The sequence below is a fragment of the Diorhabda sublineata genome, chromosome 8, assembly GCF_026230105.1.
Source record: "Diorhabda sublineata isolate icDioSubl1.1 chromosome 8, icDioSubl1.1, whole genome shotgun sequence".
Taxonomy (NCBI): Eukaryota; Metazoa; Arthropoda; class Insecta; order Coleoptera; family Chrysomelidae; genus Diorhabda; species Diorhabda sublineata.
Genome location: NC_079481.1, coordinates 30,460,611 through 30,488,046, shown reverse-complemented (window position 1 = coordinate 30,488,046; position 27,436 = coordinate 30,460,611). Strand labels below are relative to the sequence as shown.

The window sequence follows — 27,436 nt, the reverse complement described above, 5'->3', positions numbered from 1 at the left end:
GAATAATTTATAACGTGGCAACGATGTAAAAAGAAACTGTCAAATATTCACGAACTTTTGTGTAACAATTGCTACGACTCTATGATATTCATATATCAAAAGTGTAACTGAAATCATTATTCGTGTTTCAGTGAAGATTTCGATCTAAAAGTTGGTAGTAATATGTCACAATCGGTGTTGATAGATTTGTTGTTAGTAAATCAAAACAATTTCATATATTCGCATACTTTCAAAACATGTGTAGAGTAAGTTATTTAACTATTAAATAAACGTAATCTAAGGAATTATTTATTTTCGTAAGTACATTTACATCCTATTCAATTTAATTGTCCAAGCAACAATTAAATCGTTATTTTTTTAGGTTAGGTTTGTTTATTTATTTAATTTATCGATTCAGAGGCTGGCTTGTGAATAAATTATTTGATTTATTTGTTATTTGACTTAAAGAAAACAAATTCTTTTTTTCTTTTACTCTAATATGAGTATTTATTAATGAAACGAAGCAGGAATTTATAGGAAACAAAGGTAAGGTAATAAAACTACTTTTTAATACTGAATGTGTATATTGAACAATTTTTAAACATTTATGATTGAAATAACAAATATTTTATAAAAAAATTATACAGTATCATTTCAATTTAGTATAAAATAGTAATACGAAGTTGTGTCTTTAAATACTATACAAAAATTAACAAAAATCATCAACGTATATGTCAAAATGTCTGATTTTGTGCAAGGAAAGCTAAAAGTAGAATCGGCATCAAACTAGAATAAGATATTTCAAAATAAAACATGAATGAAATGGAAATAAAAAAAATAAACTTAAAAATTCAAAATATCGAATAAAAAATATGTCAAAAACGTTATTTGGTACAAATAAAGTCACCGGCTTCTTATAAACGTCCTGTATATATTTAAACAAGAAATTAAAGTGTGTAAGTACAAAAAAAACATATATTAACCTAAAATAACTGCAAATTAATTAGTAGAAATTGTTAAAATAGGAAAAAATCGAGAAAGCTTTTGATTTGTTATAAAACTGTTGCACTTATTGGTCGAGATTTATTACAATTATTATTAGTGGAATTTATTTTCTCGTTTAAATATAATTTTTTGCATAAAAAACACTTCGAATCAATAACTTTTTCAAATACCGATTGTATCAATTTAATTGGTACATTCTATATATAGCTAAAATTGTAAAATGATATTAATCATAATTATTGAACATTATATATTTGATTTTATTAAAGCTTTCATAACAATGAGCATTTTTGATAAATATATTGTCTACAACAATAATAATTTCATGAACACTTCGGAATAAATAGTGAATCATCACCACGCTCTAAATTTACGTTAATTGGCATAGTAACCATTACCAAAATTCGTTTTATGAACTTGAAATATTTTGAGGTTAAGTTCCTATACATGGCTAGTAGTAGGAGGAAGAAAGATAGACGATTATGATGCAGGCATATGGGAATGTTATGATATAAATAAATCGGCAGTGGCTACTGCTACGTATACAGTGGTAATAAAGCGTAATTGGTAGATTAGATTATGTGAATTGCAGGGACGTATTTAGATACTAAAAAAAGTATTACTAATACAAATTTGATAGTAAAAATTGGGGAACGAAAAAATTTCTTAAAAAACTTTTTGCACTATAATTTTAGATAAAAAAATTTATTAAACAAAATATTTTTTTTCGTACAAATGAATAGCTGCATCTCTACCATTTCGAAAAAACTAGCTGCGTTTTGATAGCTACGAGGTATATTCAAAAAAAATTGTCGAACAAATGTAAATCTAATTTGACGGTTATTTCACCGGATTCGACTTGGTGCAAGATGAGCTTTTTAGTTAAGGGACCGTTGTGATTTTGGGAATCCCTCAAAATATCCTTTATTTTCAATTCGGCTCGTCCTAAAAATTCTTGGAACAAAAAAAAATGGAAAATAAAATTGTATCGTCGATTTATGTTAATAAACTTACCGTCCGGACTGAAAAGATTTTGTTTATAAACGACAAAACTAAGATTCTCTTGATTTATATTCCGGAGTTGAAACTGCATGCTGTGATTCCACACCAAAGCCGGAATGTGGGGGGCGCCGTTTTGTATGTTATTGCCGTTATTTATATTTTCTTTGGCCACGTCAGTTTCCTGTTCTTGGGTACCCAACAACACCTTGCAATAGATGTTATCCGTATGGGTTTTACCTTTAATCAAAGAAAAAACGACAAAAAATCAGTTTTTCTACTATTTTTTTGTCTATTAGATGTCTAACCGTCTGTTTCAAGTCTAACCAGCTATTTCTTGTCTAAATGTCTGTTTGTTGTCTAACCGTCTATTAGATGTCTAACGGACTGTTTCAAGTCTAACCGCTGTTATCTTTGTCTGTTGAATGTCTAACCGTCTGTTTCAAGTCTAAATGTCTGTTATCTTTGTCTGTCGGATGTCTAACCAGCTGTTTCTTGTCTAAATGTCTGTTATCTTTGTCTGTTTGATGACTAACCGTCTGTTACCTTTGTCTATTAGATGTCTAACCGACTGTTTCAAGTCTAACCGCTGTTATCTTTGTCTGTTGAATGTCTAACCGTCTGTTTCAAGTTTAAATGTCTGTTATCTTTGTCTGTTTCAAATCTAATCAGCTGTTTCTTGTCTAACCGTCTGTTATCTTTGTCTATTAGATGTCTAACGGACTGTTTCAAGTCTAACCGCTGTTATCTTTGTCTGTTGAATGTCTAACCAGCTGTTTCTTGTCTAAATGTCTGTTATCTTTGTTTGTTGTCTAACCGTCTGTTATCTTTGTCTATTAGATGTCTAACGGACTGTTTCAAGTCTAACCGCTGTTATCTTTGTCTGTTGAATGTCTAACCGTCTGTTTCAAGTCTAAATGTCTGTTATCTTTGTCTGTTTCAAGTCTAACCGCTGTTATCTTTGTCTGTTGGATGTCTAATCAGCTGTTTCTTGTCTAAATGTCTGTTATCTTTGTTTGTTGTCTAACCGTCTGTTATCTTTGTCTATTAGATGTCTAACGGACTGTTTCAAGTCTAACCGCTGTTATCTTCGTCTGTTGAATGTCTAACCGTCTGTTTCAAGTCTAAATGTCTGTTATCTTTGTCTGTTTGATGTCTAACCGTCTGTTACCTTTGTCTATTAGATGTCTAACCGGCTGTTTCAAGTCTAACCGCTGTTATCTTTGTCTGTTGAATGTCTAACCGTCTGTTTCAAGTCTAAATGTCTGTTATCTTTGTCTGTTTCAAATCTAATCAGCTATTACTTGTCTAAATGTCTGTTTCTTGTCTAACCGTCTGTTATCTTTGTCTATTAGATGTCTAACGGACTGTTTCAAGTCTAACCGCTGTTATCTTTGTCTGTTGAATGTCTAACCAGCTGTTTCTTGTCTAAATGTCTGTTATCTTTGTTTGTTGTCTAACCGTCTGTTATCTTTGTCTATTAGATGTCTAACGGACTGTTTCAAGTCTAACCGCTGTTATCTTTGTCTGTTGAATGTCTAACCGTCTGTTTCAAGTCTAAATGTCTGTTATCTTTGTCTGTTTCAAGTCTAACCGCTGTTATCTTTGTCTGTTGGATGTCTAATCAGCTGTTTCTTGTCTAAATGTCTGTTATCTTTGTTTGTTGTCTAACCGTCTGTTATCTTTGTCTATTAGATGTCTAACGGACTGTTTCAAGTCTAACCGCTGTTATCTTCGTCTGTTGAATGTCTAACCGTCTGTTTCAAGTCTAAATGTCTGTTATCTTTGTCTGTTTGATGTCTAACCGTCTGTTACCTTTGTCTATTAGATGTCTAACCGGCTGTTTCAAGTCTAACCGCTGTTATCTTTGTCTGTTGAATGTCTAACCGTCTGTTTCAAGTCTAAATGTCTGTTATCTTTGTCTGTTTCAAATCTAATCAGCTATTACTTGTCTAAATGTCTGTTTCTTGTCTAACCGTCTGTTATCTTTGTCTATTAGATGTCTAACGGACTGTTTAAAGTCTAACCGCTGTTATCTTTGTCTGTTGGATGTCTAACCAGCTGTTTCTTGTCTAAATGTCTGTTATCTTTGTTTGTTGTCTAACCGTCTGTTATCTTTGTCTATTAGATGTCTAACGGACTGTTTCAAGTCTAACCGCTGTTATCTTTGTCTGTTGAATGTCTAACCGTCTGTTTCAAGTCTAAATGTCTGTTATCTTTGTCTGTTTGATGTCTAACCGTCTGTTACCTTTGTCTATTAGATGTCTAACCGGCTGTTTCAAGTCTAACCGCTGTTATCTTTGTCTGTTGAATGTCTAACCGTCTGTTTCAAGTCTAAATGTCTGTTATCTTTGTCTGTTTCAAGTCTAACCGTCTGTTACCTTTGTCTATTAGATGTCTAACCGGCTGTTTCAAGTCTAACCGCTGTTATCTTTGTCTGTTGAATGTCTAACCGTCTGTTATCTTTGTCTATTAGATGTCTAACGGACTGTTTCAAGTCTAACCGCTGTTATCTTTGTCTGTTGAATGTCTAACCGTCTGTTTCAAGTCTAAATGTCTGTTATCTTTGTCTGTTTCAAATCTAATCAGCTATTACTTGTCTAAATGTCTGTTTCTTGTCTAACCGTCTGTTATCTTTGTCTATTAGATGTCTAACGGACTGTTTCAAGTCTAACCGCTGTTATCTTTGTCTGTTGAATTTCTAACCGTCTGTTTCAAGTCTAAATGTCTGTTATCTTTGTCTGTTTCAAGTCTAACCGCTGTTATCTTTGTCTGTTGAATGTTTAACCAGGTGTTTTAAGTCCAAATGTCTCTTATCTTTGTCTGTTTGTTGTCTAACCGTCTGTTACCTTTGTCTATTAGATGTCTAACCGGCTGTTTCAAGTCTAACCGCTGTTATCTTTGTCTGTTGAATGTCTAACCGTCTGTTATCTTTGTCTATTAGATGTCTAACGGACTGTTTCAAGTCTAACCGCTGTTATCTTTGTCTGTTGAATGTCTAACCGTCTGTTTCAAGTCTAAATGTCTGTTATCTTTGTCTGTTTCAAATCTAATCAGCTATTACTTGTCTAAATGTCTGTTTCTTGTCTAACCGTCTGTTATCTTTGTCTGTTGGATGTCTAACCAGGTGTCTCTTGTCTAAATGTCTTTATTTTGTAGATTTTTTTGACAATTACAGTTTTTATGAAAGAAATATCGCATTTTATGAATATATTTTCGTATTTCATACAATCCGATAGTTTCAGTCGAAAATACCTTTCCAATAATTAAAAATGCCGCCGTTTTCGTCGCTTTTCTTTAAGATCAATTCGTAAGCTTCGAGTACCGTCACCGATAATATTCTCCGACTATAAGGTACTGGAAAAAAAAAAGAAGAAAACGAATTAGATACTCACCCGTAGATATAAACCTTTTCCCTTTTTGGACGAGTACGAGTAGACGTCCGCAAGATGGCCCTAGGTGAAGCTCTGCACAGACGAAATAGAAAAGACAAAAGCGAACAGGAATTAGATGTTGAATTACGAGGGTCGTTTGGAAAGTTGAAGTTACGATATCGAACTCGGTGAAAACAAATTCAAATTAAAAAAAAAAAAGTGGAATTAATCGATAAAAATTTGTAATAAAATAGTTGAATTTATTTAATTATTTCGAAACTAATTTATAACTTTCCCTCATTGATTTTTATCAATTTTTCAATCAACCCTCGTAATATATATAAGATTCGATGACGTAGACTCACAAATGTTTCAACAAACACCCATAAACAAAGTTTAAACGTGATTTTTCAAAATTCATAATATATGAGACATTCTGTATATATAGAAATAGATAAATCTTGAAGTAAAAGCTGTTGGTAGAATAAATACTTGTTTATATAATGTTTTTTTTGTTATTTTCCGAATGTTTTAAACGAAAAAAAGCATAATTTTCGTAATATGGTACTCACGTGTTTTTCTTTTATTTTGCAAATTCAAATTGAACATTTTCAAGCACGTTTCTTTCGCATTTTCGATTTTTTTCATCCAAAAATTGCATTCGCTCACCGAATGAACCAGAAGCGATATCTTATAAGTATTTTTTTCGTCGTGTATATTCAAAATTCTATTGGAATCGGTACCGTTTTCCATATTTTCACCACTTTCTCTAGTTGCTAATAAATGCTGCATTAAAATTGGCTGAAAATAGGTAAAACGCATTTTTTTCACGTATCTAAACCCGAAATATTGAAAACATAACCACAAAATGTGAATGAAAGACGTTACAGCTGAGAGACAAAATCGTTTACAGACTCGCGTTATTGCGTCGTTGCCGGTTTTATTTTCTCATAAAATTTATTTAGAATATAATGAATTTAATACACGATTAATAATCTTATAAATAAATAAACGTATTTTAATAAGAAATTTCCATGAAAATTCACTTTTTGTATCAAAATTTTATAATAAAAATAAGTATAAACAACAATTAAAACAATTCTGTAAAAACGGCAACGTTGCAATTGAAATAATAAACGAGTAGCTTGTCGCATGCGCACTAACAAAACTGGGTTCGTTCACCTCATCGATTCGGTTCATTATTGATCAAGACTTCGATTCGGAGCAAATTTATAGTACAGTCAAATTATGTTTTCAGGTTGACTAATTTAATTTTCAATATTTAGTTGGATTTGAAGATTATTATTAAAGATTATCTACGAGGTGAACAATTTAATTGATTTAAAAATTATCAATTGCTGAATCGGAAAAAATTGTTTTAATGATTTTTTTTGCAAAAATTACCACAAATCAAAGATTTAGAATTATGTTCCTCAAATAAAATTTATATCATTCGGTATGTCCGAAGTCTGTCTTATTTTTGATCATGAAAGATTATAAAGATAAAAACGAGATTTAGCTCGAAAACTAAAATTTCAACACTTTTTTGACAACAGAAAATCCAAAAACCATAAAATTTTCGAAGAATTCAGGAAAATATATAAAAAAAAATGATAATAAGAACAATTTCTAGAAATTTTTTAGGTTAGGTTAGATTCTCTTTCTTTACAACACCGCGTGATCTTCACTATGATTTAATAAAAAAAGTGTTGCAACTTCAATTTTCAAACTTTTTTTAAATTTTCATTTCAAATGCGCGGAAAAAATCGACCAAAACGAAAAAAAAAAAAACTACTGAAAATATGAATTTATCGATTTTTTACGACCAAAAATAGGAACCCAATATACAAAAATTCACCAATGAATTGTTGCCACACTTTTAGTAACACTGGTATTACCACCGCATCATCCAGATCTGAACCCATTATAAAAAATTATAACAAATAAGAATTTGTTAATAATGGAGCTAAATAATTAAAAATAATAAACCAATGGGAATGAATTGTAAATGTTTGATAATGAAAAAAAACTACCATAAATTCGTTTTGTAAATAATTTCATTTTATCCAACCATTTTGTAGAATTTCACTGGACTATTGCAGTCTATTGCTGTTTACAACGTTGCCAATATATCATAATTATACAGGTTTAACAATAAAACAATTTGTCTCTACGCTGTAACGATTATTTTATTTATTCGGGAAATGGAATGTTAATAATTTGACAGGACAGGAATTTTAGGTTAAATTCTAACGGAAAATGTCCGAACGACGAAACTCACCTGCTTATAAATTTTATAGGAGACATTTCCGTTAATCTGAAAAGTAAATTGGCCCCCCAAACTTTTCGTAGCCTGTACAAACATGAAAAAATCGTTGAACAAAAAACCGAGCAACTCCTTGTTGCTCTTCAATTTATTGAAAACGCCGTAATGTAATAATTGACGTGGCCCCAATTTATTAGTTTCGCTATCGAATACCAAATTCAAATCGTTCTGAACACATTGTTGCAACCAATTTAACCTGTCCTCGTTTTCTTTTAACCTGACGTTTTCGTTGATGCTATTCAAAAAACTTTCGGATATTTTCAAAGATTGTCGAAGATTTTTGTAATCTGTAAAATCAAATCATCGATAAAACGAAGTTTTCGCGCATTTTCGACTGAAACACGTTCCCAAAGAATAATAGAGATGGGAGAAGACGATATTAAAGTAACGGTTATTGTACGATTTTGTATTCCTAACCTCAAATTTCTTACCTGGGTGATTTTTAGGGGTGTTTTCTAATATTTTATTAATTAGAAGAGGATACCTAGTAATCCTCTGCATTGGTTTTATTAAAAAAGAAGATAAGGGCATCCCTTTTGTTGCTACGTTATTTTGACATTTTTTTACTTGTTCCCTAAACGCCGTCGAATTTTCGGTCAATTTTTGTAAAAGAGCTGCACTATCCAATTGTTTACCGCAAAAAGTTACGTAAGCTTTCATTTCCGGTAGCTAAAAAATGTTGCAACTCATCAAAATATAATTAACGTCAACATCATGTGATTTTACATCTTGAGCCGACCCTGTGTTTTGAACCTCGTCAGCTGTTACAATCATGAGGTCGATAACCTATGTTAATGTCACAACCGCGAAGTTTGGCAACGGCGTAAATTTAACGCTAAAAATGTAACTATTGGCAACGAGACGGACGATGTACGGATACAGGGTGAGTAAAAAATACGATACGATATATGTACATAATATACAATTTCAAATAATTAAAAGTAATTATGGGAATTTATAAGAATAATTAATTAATTAATTATTAACTGGGTAATATTTTGTTTTATTTTATAAAAAAATAAGTTTTGATTATCACAAGTGAAAAAATTGGCAACAGCGTAACTACAAATAATATAAGGATATATTATAGGCTAGTAATGTTGAAACCAAAGATTTTGATAGTTAACTACGCATAAATAAATAATGAAAAAATATTTATATGATTAAGTTTGAATTCGGGATTAAATTCATTAAAACTTATCTATGTCCTAATGTCTTCTAGACAAAATGGCGGACTGTCAAATCAGCTGTTATGAATATTGAATTAACTCTATACTTTTGAGGTTATAACTGTCATAAATAGATCAAACATATGTCTGTTGCCGAATTTCTCTATATTCCATTGATAATAAAACTGGATATTTCCGATTTTAATGATTGAAAAATATTAAAATGAATAATTTTCAGATATTCACGTATAAAAATGAAAAAAAAACAAATGTAATTATTATTTCAAACTCGTTAATATAATCAAGTTATCAATACAATCAAATTAGTTTTATAAATAAAAATTGTTAAAATCCGTTTATTAAAACTAACTCAAGTAGTAGAAGTTACTGTATTTCACGATCAAACACTTGATTTAACAAATAAAAAAAATATTTACCATTATAATTTTACATAATTGAAATTATCCGAAATATACTTCACTATTAATTCACACACGAACTTTATCACTCGCCGGGTATATTACTACGAATTATTGGTAAAAAAAGAGATTTTTAAAACATCATAACCTCACTTTTCACTAAAACTTCCACTCGATTATGTGATAAAATTAGCAGACGCTACTTTCCGTAGTTCATGTTTGCAACTGTTTAACCGCGGAGATTGGACGAGAATCGGTATGTTCAACGTGATACATCAAAATAAGAGAGAGAAGACAAATTACGAAATATGAGAGATAGAAAAAGAGCGCAACCACCCCGCGTTCGTTCGAAGTATTGAATATATCGTGAACCTAAGTCGCGTTCGTTTATAGAACGATTTCGGCGTTGCCAAGCGTTTAATTTAATCGACTTTCCAAGATATTTTCTGTTACATATACTTACGTGTTTGCAAATAATATGTCCGATCATATCGCTACCAGATTTATTCGCGTTTAATAAATCTCTCAAAAAAGATTTGTTACAATCGATTATATCTTGCCAATTGACGAAAATATCATCGATTTCTTTGGGAGATATCAATTTGCATTTTCTCAGAGGTTCTTCGAAAACTTCGTGGACTAGCGACATATCGTGGATGTATGTTTTTTCGGTTTGTATAAATTCGTTGACACATTCCCGACGTTTCTTATTTATTCCGGGCTGTACTTGGGGAGCTAAATGAATTCAGAGCAAAAATAATTACACTTTATTCTATGTGCATTACCGAAAAGGAAGTGGGGGAAAGGTAATATTAGAAAAATGAAATAAAAGATTTCGAATATTCAATTATTTTAATGCTCTTCAATATAACGATGAAGGTGATTGATACCATTTTGTGTGGTAAGCGAAACATTTTTTTTTATTCGAAAGTGGGTACGTTCCAAGACAGAATTTGGATAAATTGAACTAAAATACTAAATTCGTTTAAACTCACAATAAACAATCACGAAAATATTGTAATAAATGATTAACGTACGTATACGTTTTAAAAAATGTTATATACGAGGGCTATTTATTATGTATTATACAAGATTTCTCCATCTAGTGATTGATGTACGGGGACTGTTCGTTATATGATGTACGAGGACTGCTCATTATGTAATATACGAGGACAGTTCATGATGTAATATACGGGGACTGTTCATCTTGTTATATACGAGGACCGTTCATGATGTAATATACGGGAACTGTTCACCTTGTTATATACGAGTGTTGTTCATTATGTAATGTACGAGGATTGTAAATTATGTAATATACGAGGACCGTTCATGATGTAATATAAGAGGAGTGTTAATAATGGAATTTACGAGTGTTGTTCATTATGTAATATACGAGGACCGTTCGTGAGGTAATATACGGGGACTGTTCACCTTGTTATATACGAGTGTTGTTCATTATGTAATGTACGAGGATTGTAAATTATGTAATATACGAGGACCGTTCATGATGTAATATACGGGGACTGTTCATCTTGTTATATACGAGGACCGTTCATGATGTAATATACGAGGAGTGTTAATAATGGAATTTACGAGTGTTGTTCATTATGTAATATACGAGGACCGTTCATGATGTAATATACGGGGACTGTTCACCTTGTTATATACGAGTGTTGTTCATTATGTAATGTACGAGGACCGTTCATGATGTAATATACGAGGAGTGTTAATAATGGAATATACGAGTGTTGTTCATTATGTAATGTACGAGGATTGTTAATTAATTAATATACGTGAACTGTTTATTTTGTAATATACGAGGACTGTTCGTTTTGAAGGGTATTTATCATGTAATATACAAGGGTTGATCATTATGTTTTTATAGGTGGGATGTTTTTTATGTAATAAATGAGGGATGTTTGTATTGTAAGGACGGTTCATTACGTGATATACGAGGTGTGTACATGAATTTCGTTTTTCATTATATAATGTTGGGGGTTGATAATTAAGTAATGTTGATTAAGTAACGTTATATACGAGGGTTGTTTGTCAATTAACAGATGTTGAAAAAAATTTGGTTTCTGTGAGATTTTAGAAGATAAAGGAATATCAAATCAAAAAAATCGATGGAAATTTAGTATTTTAGTCCACCCTATACACAAATATTTCGAGAATGTGCAGCATTTGGTTCAGTAGGGTGGTAAAATAGTAAAAAAAACAATTAAATATTCATAAAAAAATTAAATTGGAAACGACCGAAATAATCTTACCGTAAATTAAATATGGACATTGTGTACCCACCCTACCAAACTATTTGCTGAAAAAAATTAATAATAACACAATTTTTACAACTTAAAAATTAATGAGCATAACGATAATAATCACGTTTTTTAAAAAATGGGAAAATCTAGACACACGACATGAAAATTTTGTCGGTGATAATCGAAAATCAGTAGAATGAGATTTATTCCCATGCCGAATACATAACCTCAATTTATTTTTATCAATTTCACAAGCGAAATATTTAAATACATGGAATATATTTGAAAGCGAACGTCAATTGGGCTCATTTTAATAAAATTTTGCTATAAAAACGAAGAAAATATGGAAAAACAACTCTTAAATGTCAAACATAACCTAAAATTAAAGTATTGAATGTCATTATTTAATAATATAATTGAATTGTTTATTTCAGGGGTTGTTTAGTGAGAAAAAGTTTGGAAACCTCTGGAATAAGGGAACAAGTTTCATAAAGAATTCCACCAAAAAAATAAAAAGTTGAAATGTCGGAAAATAACTACAAAAAACGAGTTTTTACACCTCGGACTGGTCTATTTTAAAAAAAATTCTATTCAATTTATTTCGTTTGTTGTTTTGAGGGGGTGGTTTAGTTGGTAAATGTTTGGAAAAATCTGGATTAAAAAAATAAGTTTCCTAAAATATTCCACCAAAAAAATTAAAATGCCGAGAAAAAAACTGCAAAAATCTACTTTGTACATTTTGAACTGGCCTATTATTAAAAAAATTCTGTTCAATTTATTTGGTTTGATGATTCGAGGGTTTGTTTAGTGAGAAAATGTTTGGAAATATCTGGAATGAGGTATTTAATTGCTTAAAATATTCCACCAAAAACTCAAAAAGTTGAAATATCTACAAAAATCCGGTTTTTACAACTCGAACTGGCCTATTTTACAAACAATTCTAATCAATTTATTTGGTTTGATGATTCGAGGGTTTGTTTAGTGAGAAAATATTTGGAAATATCTGGAATGAGGTATTTAATTGCTTAAAATATTCCACCAAAAACTCAAAAAGTTGAAATATCTACAAAAATCCGGTTTTTACAACTCGAACTGGCCTATTTTACAAACAATTCTATTCAATTTATTTGGTTTGATGATTCGAGGGTTTGTTTAGTGAGAAAATGTTTGGAAATATCTGGAATGAGGTATTTAATTGCTTAAAATATTCCACCAAAAACTCAAAAAGTTGAAATATCTACAAAAATCCGGTTTTTACAACTCGAACTGGCCTATTTTACAAACAATTCTATTCAATTTATTTGTTTTGATGATTTGGGGGGTTGTTTAGTGAGAAAATGTCTGTAAATCTCTGAAATAATTTTCCATCAAAGCAATAAAAATTTGAAATAAAAAAAGTGAGTTTTAATATCCTAAACTGGCCTATTCTACTAATTAGAATTTTAGTGTTCCAAAATATTCCACCAAAAAAATAAATTTTCACAACGCAATATTAAATCGAATCGAATTTGGTTTACCCAAATATTCCACCAATAAAAACGTAACCTGGCCTATTTTACGCAACAGTTAATGGAATTTACGTGTTTCAATTATTTAAAGGGAAAGCATTCAAACAATTCTAAAATAAAAATTTTAGTTTTCCAAAATTTTCCACCAAAACATCAAAAAATTCATACTTTCATTAGAAAATCCACTTTTCTTTAGTTTAAAACCATAATTTTATCGATTTTAATAATTAATTTTTCACCATATTATTTAAACTATTTCAGAATAGATAGAAGAGAATAAATATCGGAAGAATTATAACAAATGTTGGATCAGAAAACGATAAACAATAAAAATTAATTTACTACATGCAAAATAGAACATTTTTTGTCATTATTTTAGAAACTAACACCCTGTGTACGGTTTTGTTTGGGAAAAATTAAATTATTTTTCGATTTTTTAAATTAAATATTAAAATGGGCACAATTACGTGAAACGCAGACATTTTTTCGTTAAAATTTAAGAAAAACACGTACATGATAATAACAATAATAATAATGCTACAAATCCTAATGATTCTATATATTATACTATTCAGCGTTGAATGGTAGGATGGGTGCAATGTTCCTAGAAACAAAAATTTTTGTCATCTTTAAATAATTATTTAAAGAAAACAAAATTAAACAAAAAAAAAAAAAAAGATTTTGTGCTGAAAATATGAATGGATTTGTATAAGTAAACGTCAAATCTTTTTTGTACCTTTTGATCGTTCATTATAAATTCAGTACCGAAACTGAGATATAATTAAAATTTGGCAACGTTGTAGAACAGATTCATTCGCGTCTGGGAACACAGTGACGTCACACACCGCCATTGTTATCGTAGGTCATTGACCACTTTACAAACAAGGCACCATCGAAAAAAAATTGAAATACGAGGTATCATCGTTAACAAATTGAAATACGACGTTATACCAAAAAAAATACGAGGAACCGTCGAAAACAAATTGCAATACGAAGTATCATCGATAACAAATTGAAATACGACGTAATGCCATAAAAAATACGAGGTATTGTCGAAAACAAATTGAAATACGACGTTACACCAAAAAAATACGAGGAACCGTCGAAAACAAATTGAAACACGACTTAACACCAAAAAAATACGAGGTATCATCGAAAACAAATTAAATTACGACGTAATACCATAAACAATACGAGGTACTGTCGAAAACAAATTAAATTACGACGTAATACCATAAACAATACGAGGTACTGACGAAAACAAATTGAAATACGAAGTTAACACCAAAAAAAGTTGTTAACAAAATACGAGGTACAATCGAAACATACTAATGCATTAGGCGTTAATCACAAGACCTTCGATTATACGAGGTACCATCTAAAAATACCTTAATTTTGAAGCAAGAAAATTTCAAAATTCGATTTAAAACTACTCATTAACACAGTTATTCGTATGATTTAGTCTTAGAACACCAAAAACGATTATTTTGACCGTTTACTTATAGAAATATAGAAATAATTGAAACGAAAACGCTATAAACAAAATAAATTGATCAAAAATCGATCACTTACATTGTAAAGGAGCGACGTAGTTACTGGGGAACAATCCAGAAACGCCGTTAAGTTCACCCCTCCACCAAGCCTCTTCTTCTCTAGCCGTTACACTAATAATATCGTCTTTAGCAAAAGTCAATTCGTCAGGATTGCCAGCTGTATACGGATACAAAGCGATCACTTTATCTATAGAGAGAAAAAATAATAATCGAAACACGTCCGAAAATCCGAAATCACTTTATAATCACCTATAACAACTTCCTGTTGCATACGTGTAGTAGACACCGGAGTCGTCCGACCGCTTATCCTTCCGGAACTATTCAAAACTTTAACGTAACTAGCCGGAAACCAACCGACCTGCCTTTTCCGACCTTTCGCCTGCAATTCCCCTTCCCACCAACCGGAATCGGTTTTTTTCCTTATCATTATCAACTGACCCCTAGCTAAAGACAATTGCTCCGGACTGGTCGATTGATAAGGCGCTATAACCGACGCTATTTCCGGTTTTTTATTTTTGGAAACCTATAAGAGAATAGCGATTCACATAATAACAACAATAAAAATAAATAAATAAACCGAAATGATATATTGGTAGCGTATCACACGAACCTGCGAATTAATCTGTACTGGAGATTCTTCTTTAGTTTTGTTCGTTAATTGTGATACTTCGTTATCGGCTTGCGCTTGTGCATTGACGCTAGCCAAAGCTGTTTTTACCGCTTCGGCGGATAGCGCCGTCGAAAGCACCGGAGGCGGTTGAGAAGGCGCCGGTTCCTGCACGATCGTATCCGTTGGTGCAGCGGCGGCGGTCGAATTCTATTTAAAACTCGATTAGTATCAACACACAATAAAAAGAAACCAGCATGCGGTAATTAATTCGATGTTATATCAAATTAAACAAATACAGATCATCGCGAAAGGTTTAATGTTATGAAGTACTTACCACGTCGACTTTTTGTACGTAATTACTCGGGAAAATGCCGATCGCGTCTCCAAGTTTTCCCGTCCACCAATCGCCTTCTTTTTTAATTACTGCTATCATTTCACCAGCGTTGAATGTTAAATCACCTGGTTCCTTTGTAGGGTAAAATAAAAAGATTGAACTAACCTCAAAGTTTCATTTCACCTTGTATTTTTTTTTATTTATATTAAATTTTCACAATACGAAATTTTTTAAACACCAATATGAATAAAAATCGTAAAAACTTCCACTAAAAAACTTTCGTTATTGAAGACAACACATTTTTAAATTCATATTTTAAAATCACGTCAAACACGTTAAACACACATAAATGTAATGGCGTCCAATATGAACATCAGAAAGCGAAGACATAATCCAGCGTTGCCGGATCGTAAAATTAAATTTCAATAAACATTTAATAAAAGAACATGATATAAATATTATTCAATATACTGAAAAAACGAAAATTATAAACATGAAAATATATATTGAATAGTAATTCCAAATTCGATTAATGTATTAAATCATCGATTCAATTTACGTATCTATATTTACCTAACATTTATTATTAATATAATTAAATAGTAAATGAAAAGTAGTAATTGTTGTTAACAATAACGTAAAAATCAATTTATTTATCATTAAGTATCTCAAAAATCGATTTTTTATAAATCATAATAGATTAATGGTTATTAATATCTTATTGAAATTTAGTAGACCCGGCAACGCCGCATTTTAATTTATATGAAGTTCGTCTCAATCATGACTATTTTGATTTAAGTTACAACTGTCATGGAGGATCGTTGTGTGTTGTGCAATTTTAGTTTTCATTATTTTATTGAAAAAAATAGTTTTTTATAAATTTTTGAGTGCTATTTTAATAGATTTATATATTTTTGGGAACTTTTAATTACTTTTTGTTCAATTATAAGTGAAAAAAGTGTTGTAAGCAGTATAAAGATGATTTCAAAAGTTTCCTCACTTAATATTAGATTAAAATAAGTAATACGGTAAATATTTTTTGAAATTTTAGAATATTTCTGTATGAATCCATCAGATTTTCACTTGATTATGGATTTCTTCAATTTATTTTAATAAATTAGAAAATTGTTTTTTTTTTGGATATTCGTAAAAAGTTATTACTAAAAATTTGAAAAAAACATATTAAAAAAATTGTTAAATCAACATTTGGACAGAAAATGAACGTATTTCAAGGTTTAACTTAAGTTTTGTTTAAAGTTTATTCATGACTTTAAGGGAAGTAAACAGTATACAGTCAATTTCAAAAGTTGCTACAACACGATATAAAAACGAAGATAGAACACAAAATTTGGAAAAAAATTGTTGAAAGTTCATTGTTGGCCATTGAATTTTTATTATATTACAAATTAGTTCAATTAAATGGGAAAATTAATTCTTTGAGGTGTTGTTTTGACTGAAAATGAATAATAATGAAAAAAATACCCTTGAAATGGTTAAATAAATTTCTAAATAAAAAAAATTCATTTTATGTTCATCAACGAGTATTTTCAGGAAAAATTTTTCACTAATATAAAATTTGTTAAATAAAAAATAATCAGTATACAGTCGATTTCAAAAGTTGCTACACTCACAATATAAATATGAAGATAATTAATTTTTTAAGGGGTTGTTTTGACTGAAAACGAATAATAATGAAAAAAATACCCTTGAAATGGTTGAATTACCCCCTAAATACGAAAAAGAACACGTTTTATGTTCGCCAACGATTGTTTTCAAGAAAATTTTTTCACTAAAATGAAATACACTCTACAGTCGATTTCAAAAATTCACCCACATCAATGTAATAATTAAATATAGTACTTACTTGTGATTGATACGGATAATTAGCAATGTAATACTCGATTTCATCTTCAGAAACTTTCTGATCCACCACAACCGGTTGGGTTTCTATCTGCGTAACACCGGGGGTTGGTTCGAACGAATTAGTCGTATCGGATCCTTCGGGAACTTCGGCTATCCCTCTACAAATCCACATTTATTAAAAAAAAGAAACTTTTCTAAAACATATTATAATTACTCCAAACGTTTAGCTTCAGTTTCTTCGAGACCGGCCGATTGATTCGAACCGAAATCGTCTTTTACGCCGATACCATCAATCGGTTCGACGTAAGCTTCAGGAAACCAACCGGTATGTCCTCTGATTTCCCCAGCTAACCATCCCGGTTCCCCTGTTTGTTCCTTCGGCACCTACAATCATTTTTCCATACATTTCGCGGGTATTATTACCACCTCAGAAGTGGGGATCACCAATTTATAAGTAATTACAAAAAATCTTCGTAATCGCCGGGTATATGGAAAATATTTTATTTTTGGAATTTAAATAACGAAACTAGTTTCACAAGTTCACAAAAGATTAAAAAGTAAACGTTAAAAATATATCGAAATTCGTAGTTATCAAGTTATATGGGCGGGAAATCGTCTTTAAAAGCGCGGGAATCGTCTTTAACCGCGTAACGTTCGTCGTTCAGCATCTCACTTCCCACTGACTCGCTGCGCAATGGTTGTTCGAAGAGAACTCGTGGCAATGTCGTGCTTCATGTGTGGCAGTGGGGGCGAGTAGAGCAATAATTATTATCTGTCTTATTGGGGATGTAAATTGATTCAATTTTACATATATAAATAGATAAAAATGACATAAACGACGTCATAGAATGAGATTATCTTATGTTTTATACGCCACGATGATCAGATGAAAATTTATGATTGAAAAAAAAGAAGAAAACACGAAACTTTCCTACGGATTTTTTTTTGTATCACTCAAATTGATAAATGAAATCATTTATCGAGGATTTGTCACAAAAATTTCATTTTTTTTAAACAATTGTGTGTAATCCCTGAAGAATCAATCATCAAAACGACAAAAATTAAATAGAAAAAAAAAACGGAGATAACTAGTGGTTTTTTTGGGGGCGAGGGGTATGTTTTGGAGATGGAGATTTGGCTGGAGAGGGGGAAAAAGATCGAAATGAATGTCGTTCACGTTTTTATGGTTATGTATTCTTAATTTGTTAACAACTCGTGAAAAATATATTTTTCTATGACATACGATATGTCATTTTGTGTAATACATAAATCTAGTTAAAAAAACCAAACCGGAAGTCAATAAATTCAATTATTGTTAGATATTACTGATTTCGAATGTCTATAACCTAGATAAATGGATTCCCTAACTTCGAAAACGCCAAATTAGTATGCTTAGATTATGATTCTATGCCGGATAGATACAGAAATAGATTTCTGATAGCAGCCCTATATAAAAATTGTTTTTTTTTTAAATTCCCGGTATTATTTTAAGAAAAAAATCTTGTATTTGTTCATCCTTTGGCATATTTTCTTTTCCTTTTCCCCTATTTTTTCAATTCAACTCCCTCCAGCTGCTATATCATATTTTTTCCACGGTTTCCTTTAGTTCTTCATATACTGGTTCCCACTCTGCTTCTGATTCATTTCTTCTCCAAATTTTTCCACTAAACTTGATTTCATTTAACTTTTGAATGATTTGAACATTTTTTTCATAATTTTTTTATCATTTTTCCTTCTTATCTGGCTTGGTTACCATATGGATCCACTTTATTTCCATAACTTTTGTACTTTTTATAAGAAATCGTATGTTTGATTTTTTTAACTACTTTTGGGACATCCTGTATGACTGGAAATAATTCGTTAGCTATGATTGATGTTAATACGGCTATAACGGTTTCCCAAATAAAAATTGTATATATACAGATGTCCCACTCTTTCCCGTTTTGAATCCAATTTCATCCATAACCTATTTTTTTATTTTGGTTTTATCCATATAATATATATGTTACATAATATAGTGTATGGACTGCTATACTAATTATATATGAAACTAGACCGCGTCAGTTGCACCATAAGTTTTTATAAAATGCTCGATATAAAATAATTTTCATCAATAAATACATCAATTAAAATCCTAATAATAATAATAATAATAATAAATCGTTTTAATTGGTTCAATTATTATCATTAGAATTTTAATGTATGTTTGATTTTTTTAACTACTTTTGGGACATCCTGTATGACTGGAAATAATTCGTTAGCTATGATTGATGTTAATACGGCTATAACGGTTTCCCAAATAAAAATTGTATATATACAGATGTCCCACTCTTTCCCGTTTTGAATCCAATTTCATCCATAACCTATTTTTTTATTTTGGTTTTATCCATATAATATATATGTTACATAATATAGTGTATGGACTGCTATACTAATTATATATGAAACTAGACCGCGTCAGTTGCACCATAAGTTTTTATAAAATGCTCGATATAAAATAATTTTCATCAATAAATACATCAATTAAAATCCTAATAATAATAATAATAATAATAAATCGTTTTAATTGGTTCAATTATTATCATTAGAATTTTAATGTATGTTTGATTTTTTTAACTACTTTTGGGACATCCTGTATGACTGGAAATAATTCGTTAGCTATGATTGATGTTAATACGGCTATAACGGTTTCCCAAATAAAAATTGTATATATACAGATGTCCCACTCTTTCCCGTTTTGAATCCAATTTCATCCATAACCTATTTTTTTATTTTGGTTTTATCCATATAATATATATGTTACATAATATAGTGTATGGACTGCTATACTAATTATATATGAAACTAGACCTCGTCAGTTGCACCATAAGTTTTTATAAAATGCTCGATATAAAATAATTTTCATCAATAAATACATCAATTAAAATCCTAATAATAATAATAATAATAATAAATCGTTTTAATTGGTTCAATTATTATCATTAGAATTTTAATGTATGTTTGATTTTTTTAACTACTTTTGGGACATCCTGTATGACTGGAAATAATTCGTTAGCTATGATTGATGTTAATACGGCTATAACGGTTTCCCAAATAAAAATTGTATATATACAGATGTCCCACTCTTTCCCGTTTTGAATCCAATTTCATCCATAACCTATTTTTTTATTTTGGTTTTATCCATATAATATATATGTTACATAATATAGTGTATGGACTGCTATACTAATTATATATGAAACTAGACCTCGTCAGTTGCACCATAAGTTTTTATAAAATGCTCGATATAAAATAATTTTCATCAATAAATACATCAATTAAAATCCTAATAATAATAATAATAATAATAAATCGTTTTAATTGGTTCAATTATTATCATTAGAATTTTAATGTATGTTTGATTTTTTTAACTACTTTTGGGACATCCTGTATGACTGGAAATAATTCGTTAGCTATGATTGATGTTAATACGGCTATAACGGTTTCCCAAATAAAAATTGTATATATACAGATGTCCCACTCTTTCCCGTTTTGAATCCAATTTCATCCATAACCTATTTTTTTATTTTGGTTTTATCCATATAATATATATGTTACATAATATAGTGTATGGACTGCTATACTAATTATATATGAAACTAGACCGCGTCAGTTGCACCATAAGTTTTTATAAAATGCTCGATATAAAATAATTTTCATCAATAAATACATCAATTAAAATCCTAATAATAATAATAATAATAATAAATCGTTTTAATTGGTTCAATTATTATCATTAGAATTTTAATGTATGTTTGATTTTTTTAACTACTTTTGGGACATCCTGTATGACTGGAAATAATTCGTTAGCTATGATTGATGTTAATACGGCTATAACGGTTTCCCAAATAAAAATTGTATATATACAGATGTCCCACTCTTTCCCGTTTTGAATCCAATTTCATCCATAACCTATTTTTTTATTTTGGTTTTATCCATATAATATATATGTTACATAATATAGTGTATGGACTGCTATACTAATTATATATGAAACTAGACCTCGTCAGTTGCACCATAAGTTTTTATAAAATGCTCGATATAAAATAATTTTCATCAATAAATACATCAATTAAAATCCTAATAATAATAATAATAATAATAATAATAATAATAATAAATCGTTTTAATTGGTTCAATTATTATCATTAGAATTTTAATGTATGTTTGATTTTTTTAACTACTTTTGGGACATCCTGTATGACTGGAAATAATTCGTTAGCTACGATTGATGTTCATACGGCTATAACGGTTTCCCAAATAAAAATTGTATATATACAGATGTCCCACTCTTTCCCGTTTTGAATCCAATTTCATCCATAACCTATTTTTTTATTTTGGTTTTATCCATATAATATATATGTTACATAATATAGTGTATGGACTGCTATACTAATTATATATGAAACTAGACCGCGTCAGTTGCACCATAAGTTTTTATAAAATGCTCGATATAAAATAATTTTCATCAATAAATACATCAATTAAAATCCTAATAATAATAATAATAATAATAAATCGTTTTAATTGGTTCAATTATTATCATTAGAATTTTAATGTATGTTTGATTTTTTTAACTACTTTTGGGACATCCTGTATGACTGGAAATAATTCGTTAGCTATGATTGATGTTAATACGGCTATAACGGTTTCCCAAATAAAAATTGTATATATACAGATGTCCCACTCTTTCCCGTTTTGAATCCAATTTCATCCATAACCTATTTTTTTATTTTGGTTTTATCCATATAATATATATGTTACATAATATAGTGTATGGACTGCTATACTAATTATATATGAAACTAGACCGCGTCAGTTGCACCATAAGTTTTTATAAAATGCTCGATATAAAATAATTTTCATCAATAAATACATCAATTAAAATCCTAATAATAATAATAAATCGTTTTAATTGGTTCAATTATTATTATTAGAATTTTAATTTATGTATTTATCGATCAAAATTATTTTGCATCAAAAGTTTTATGGTATCGTGGTACAACTATCTTGGTGCAACTGACGCGGTTTAGTATTCACATATAATTGGTATAGCAGTCCATACACTATATTATGCAACATATGTTTATTTATGGATTTTAACAAGTTTTTTAACCAAAATAAAATAAAAAAAAAAACAATTTCATTCAGATTAGAAGCTAAATAATTTAATTTTATATGAAAAATAGATATATATTTTAATTGAATGTTATAAAAACTTACGTTTATAATATCTCCGGGTTGAAAGGAAATTTCGTCGTTATTCCTCGCCACGAATTCATACAACGCTCTGTATTTAACAACCCCTGGTAAATTCGACATATCAGTAGACGTACTCCAATTATCTGTCGGCCATTCCGATGTAGCTTCATCAACGTTGGGTCCCCATGAATCACTTGTTTTCCAAGCGTCTAATTCGTTGATTTTATTGGAATTTTTCATTTCTAAAACCGTATTTCTCTTTACTTCGTATACGGTGTAAAGTTGTTCGCATTCGTTCAATAAATTCTTCAGATCGGTTTTCAGGTCCTTCAATTGGCTGTTGTTGTTTTCTATGTCAGCCATTTTACCCTCTATTTCCCCTTCCATATCCTCGACCTGTAACGACGTGATTTATATTGCAAAGAAAATATGGAAAAACGATGATTTTTTCTTACCTTTGTTTTGAGATTTTTAATGGTAACTTCTTTATTTTCGAAGGCTCGCTTCGTTTGCTCCGAATCTAGTGTGTTCACTTTATTTTTAGCTTCAAGTTTGATCTTTTCTTGAGATAGCGCTAATAATTTGGAGTTTTGTTCTTTGAGTTTGCTTTTGAGTTGAGACATTTCTTGCATTTGCGAATCTCTTGTAGATCTCATTCCGTCGATGGTCGTTTTAACGTTCGATACACCCATTCTGGTATCACATATTTTTTGAGACAGTTCTCTAACTTGTTCGTTCAATGTATTCAATTCTATAGTGAGACTCTGATTTTTAGCTTTCAATTTGAGTACAGTCTCTTGTTCTCTTTGTCTTTGATTCTGTAATTCTTGTAATCTTTGTTTTTCCCATTCTAATTGTCTCTGCCGTTCCATTTCCTTTCTAGCAGCCTCCCTTTGCTCGGCTTGTCTCTTTTTTTCTTCTTCTATTAGTCGTTCTTTTTCTTGTTGTTCCCTCATTTGCTTTTCCAATTCTTCCAATCGTTTCCTTTCGGCTTCTTGTCTAGCTCTCTCCCTCTTCTCTTGCTCCTCCCTTTCTTTCCTTTCCCTCTCCTCTCTTTCTTGTCTTTGTTGATCTAACAACGTTTTTCGTCGGCGTTCTAATTCCGCTTGACCTTTTTCAAAATTCTCTTTACGCTTATCTTCAAACGAATCTAAAAATAAACAAATAATTCTATTCCATTCAAATACCTCCTAAGAAAAATCTCTCACTCTGTTGTAATAAAGTTGACGCCGGATCTTGATCTACCGGAGCACCACTACCTTGACTAGAAACCGAAGTAGTTCTAGTTCTTCTAAACGAAGGCGGTACAAGATCCGGTGGTAATTTCGTTGGAGGAGGATGTCCTAAAGAAGCTTGTTCACATAAATGCATAGCTAAAACGAATTCTTCGCAACCTAAACGACCATCTGAATCCATATCAGACAAAGCCCTTAAAACATATCTCAAAATAAAATCGAATTTAACAAATTTAAACTAAAGTACCAAATCTGCGCTAAAATATTTTGTGGCAATTTCGTTTGTACCATAACATTTCTAGCTTGAGCTCCTGACAAGAATCCACTACGTGTCCTATCGGTCGTATTAAATATTTGTGTGTATTTCAACTTTGTTTGATGAGGAACCGACCATTCTGGTTGACTTCTATAAATAAACAACTCGATACAACTACCAAACTATATCTATATCAACTTACGATACAGATTCAATTGAATGCGTCCTTTCCAAACTGGTAACACTAGCTCTAGGTGTACTAGTAGCCCCTGGTCTACTAACAACTCCTACCGATTGTCCAGGTGATATACCGGGACCTGTTAATGGTGCAACAGTATTAACCGGTACTGGAGGTATCATTGGAACTGATCCTAAAGCAGTATTGGGCATTATAGGTTGAACAGTAGATGAAGAAAGAGGTATTCCAGAAACTAGAGGAACTGCGGAAGGCATTGGTGGTACTGAATCAATAAGCGGTTGAACTAGAGGTGTAGTTGACTGCATAGGTGGAACAATTCCTTAAAATAAACTTAGTAAATACAAAATTTCATTTAAACAACATTATCTACCTGTAGGAATAGTTGTAGTAAAATTAGACATAGGTGGGATCACTCCTGTTTGAATCCCACTTCCCTGAATATTGCTTGACGTTGGTCCAATTAGATTCGGTAATAACGGTTGTTGTGGTGGTACAACCGGTTGTGTCGTCAGCATAGGGGGGATTTTAGGAGGTTCAGGTCTAGTTGGAGGATGAACAAGGTTTGTATTTGGTAATGGAGGAATAGCAGGAGGTGTATTACCCTTAAGGGAAGCTAGAAGAGACGGGGGAAGTCCTTTGGGAACGTCAAAACCGCGTAATTTTAAATTAATAAGCTTACATGCTATTGAAAATTCTTCTATGTTCATTTTTCCATCTGCATCAGTATCTGCTAGTGCCCTATAATAGCGCACGCATAGAGATTCAGCAATAGAATTATAAAAAAATATGTAAACTTACCATATCTGACCCAATATGATGGGTGGTAGCTGGGATTGTAAGAAAAACGATTTAGCTTGTTCTCCGGTGATGATACCATTGTTGGGTTTCAATGATTTAAACTGCTCTTCGTATCTAGCTCTTTCTCTAGCTAGAATCACCCATGGATCTGTTGAGGGTGTCCCAGCAGCAGACATCATAACTAAATCGATAAAATACAATTTAAAAACATTTATTATCAACCCCGCACTAAAATTTCATTTTTTTTACCTTATAAGTCTGAATGTTTGGTTTGTACGTTTAAAAATTCATCGAAATTCGAATATTTTCAGATTATTAGAATACTCCCTCTAATGAATTGTCACTACCTTCAAGACTAATCAATAAATTTTGAAGTAAATTGACGTTTCTAATGATTTCTGACGTTTCTGTCATCACTACAATCGAATACATGAATACAGTAAAATATGCCAAAATTGATAATTTTTGTTGTTTTTTTTAACCTACTACGAAAATATACTGAATGAATAAAAAATATATGATTAACATCAACAAAACCTTATTCAAATTCTTGTAAATATTAATGACCGATTGTGATGATGTATTTTGATAAAACGTCACAATTCGTTTAAAAAAAAGAAGAAGTTTTCTTAAGAAGGTATAAACAATCCGAATTTTTGTGATTTGATTAAAAGAAAGTGTTAAAAACAATTATGTCAGTATTACGTAAAACTGACGAAATGTTAGAAAACATTACGAGATCATTAGAAACTTGGAAAAAAATAATAACAAACGTGTGCGGTAGTGAAGACGATATTAACCTTTTAAAACAACAAGTGGAAGCTTACAGTAAGTTAGAACAAGAATATGATAAAACAGATAAAGCTATACAACTATTAGATGAAAAGTTGAATAATTCAACAACATGTGAAGATGTAGATACACTGTATCAAGATTGTTACGAAAGCTTAGCCACTAGATCTACAATAAATCATCAAGATAGTAAAGTTTGGAAAGTGGTATTCAAAGATTTATCTGACGTCAAAGAAATACGGATTAAGAAGAAAAAAATTGATAATGATCAATACGAAGCGGTAGACGATTCTTTAATGTATTCTAATGTGTTTTCTCCACCAATCGATCCTATTACTAAAGTGGTTGTAAGGAATCCGTGCCGAAATAAAACGTGCGATCATATTTACGAATACGATTCAATAGTGGATTACATTAAACGTGTAAAACAGAAAGCAAAATGTCCTTACATAGGCTGCACCAGTAGACAATTGAGAGTGACAGATTTAGTTAAAGACAATGCAATGAAGAATCAAATTTCTCGATATTTAGAAACGCATCAAAGTGAGACTGAAGAAGATGACGATTGAAATAAGTAACAGCTTACATAGTTTCTTATATAAAATGTTAAATTTTTCAATAATAGAAAGTGTTATTAAAAAAATTCTACTTGTTGCAAAATAAATAACTTCTAGCCTGTTTTATTACAAAATTCTATAATTTTTACGATCTGAAATTTTTTAAAACTCCACATCAGTACGTCAACTGTCATCTGTCATCATTAAAATATATAAGACCATTCATAGTTGCCGTTTGACGTCGCCGTCTACCATTTGCGACATAATAGTAATAGAAAAGAGCCAATCACATCCGTTTGAGTTTATCACGTGATCAAATATTAAAAACACTTCGTAATTTTCCATAAATGCGTCTATAAATACCATATTACTAACAAAAATATTACGAAATCACAAAGCAATAAATTTTTAGGTTAATGGCAGCAAGTTTACCAATAGGGTCAATAGACGGTAAACGGAAAGTCAAATTTATGAATCGGTCGTTAGAAGTCTTCAATGTCCATATTTTTGTGGTAGTATCACGTATTATTTTTCCAAATCAGAAAGAAAGTATAACATTGATATTGCCACAACAAATAAACATCATTATCAACCATTACCTTTAACAATATATAATATATCGACATCTTATTTTATTTATTCTACTTTTAGAATAAACTGAATGCGTTTTTATTTGTTTTCTGCAGTGATTGACAATAAATGTAATTTATAACCATTATTTCAAGACGTAATTTTATAACACGCGTTAATTCCACCTCTACATTTTATTATAAATTCAATAAAAGTTTTAATTAATTAACAATTATTATATTTCATTCTTTCCCCATGACGCTTCGATAATAAATCTCGACTATGATAAAGGTATCACAACGACTGTATGTAAAAAATCGAAATTGTTTCCTAAATGTGTAACTGTTCCAACAACCCAATAGAAAAACCATGAATTAATTCGTTTTAT

The 27,436-nt window shown here is 30.6% G+C and overlaps 2 protein-coding genes across 4 annotated transcripts; one reads left to right on the top strand and one right to left on the bottom strand.

Moving 5' to 3' along the window:
* Positions 1-543: 543 nt before the first annotated feature.
* Positions 544-25,510, bottom strand: LOC130448490 (intersectin-1-like). 3 transcript variants are annotated; one of them, XM_056785907.1, is made up of 21 exons: positions 25,379-25,510; positions 25,130-25,310; positions 24,702-25,069; positions 24,335-24,650; positions 24,124-24,282; positions 23,850-24,070; positions 23,097-23,791; positions 22,663-23,037; positions 17,615-17,784; positions 17,402-17,558; positions 15,538-15,669; positions 15,204-15,410; positions 14,843-15,116; positions 14,613-14,780; positions 9,735-10,006; positions 8,115-8,352; positions 7,639-7,970; positions 5,930-6,158; positions 5,379-5,450; positions 1,999-2,223; positions 544-1,938 (listed from the first exon to the last, which is right to left on the bottom strand). In XM_056785907.1, exons 2-21 carry the CDS (start codon positions 25,306-25,308, stop codon positions 1,784-1,786), a joined length of 4,944 nt encoding a protein of 1,647 aa, XP_056641885.1. In that variant the 5' UTR covers positions 25,309-25,310; positions 25,379-25,510; the 3' UTR covers positions 544-1,783. The 3 variants fall into 3 exon arrangements, with proteins under 3 accessions (XP_056641885.1, XP_056641886.1, XP_056641887.1); XM_056785908.1 differs by lacking the exon at positions 15,204-15,410 and having other exon boundaries at positions 25,379-25,483; XM_056785909.1 differs by lacking the exons at positions 544-1,938; positions 5,379-5,450 and having other exon boundaries at positions 2,086-5,340; positions 25,379-25,483.
* Positions 25,511-25,674: 164 nt separating this feature from the next.
* Positions 25,675-27,274, top strand: LOC130448489 (E3 SUMO-protein ligase NSE2-like). The gene has a single exon (XM_056785905.1). It carries the CDS (start codon positions 25,822-25,824, stop codon positions 26,488-26,490), a length of 669 nt encoding a protein of 222 aa, XP_056641883.1. The 5' UTR covers positions 25,675-25,821; the 3' UTR covers positions 26,491-27,274.
* The last annotated feature ends 162 nt before the right edge of the window (positions 27,275-27,436 follow it).

Bases quoted from the DNA above. Each gene is read 5' to 3' on its own strand.
- LOC130448490 (XM_056785907.1), bottom strand. From the start codon at position 25,308: ATGATGTCTGCTGCTGGGACACCCTCAACAGATCCATGGGTGATTCTA. The intron at 24,651-24,701 runs GTAGATAATGTT...GTTTATTTTAAG, and splicing joins TACTACAACTATTCCTACAG to GAATTGTTCCACCTATGCAG. The intron at 8,353-9,734 runs GTAAGTATATGT...AACATTTTTTAG, and splicing joins GACATATTATTTGCAAACAC to CTACCGGAAATGAAAGCTTA.
- LOC130448489 (XM_056785905.1), top strand. From the start codon at position 25,822: ATGTCAGTATTACGTAAAACTGACGAAATGTTAGAAAACATTACGAGA.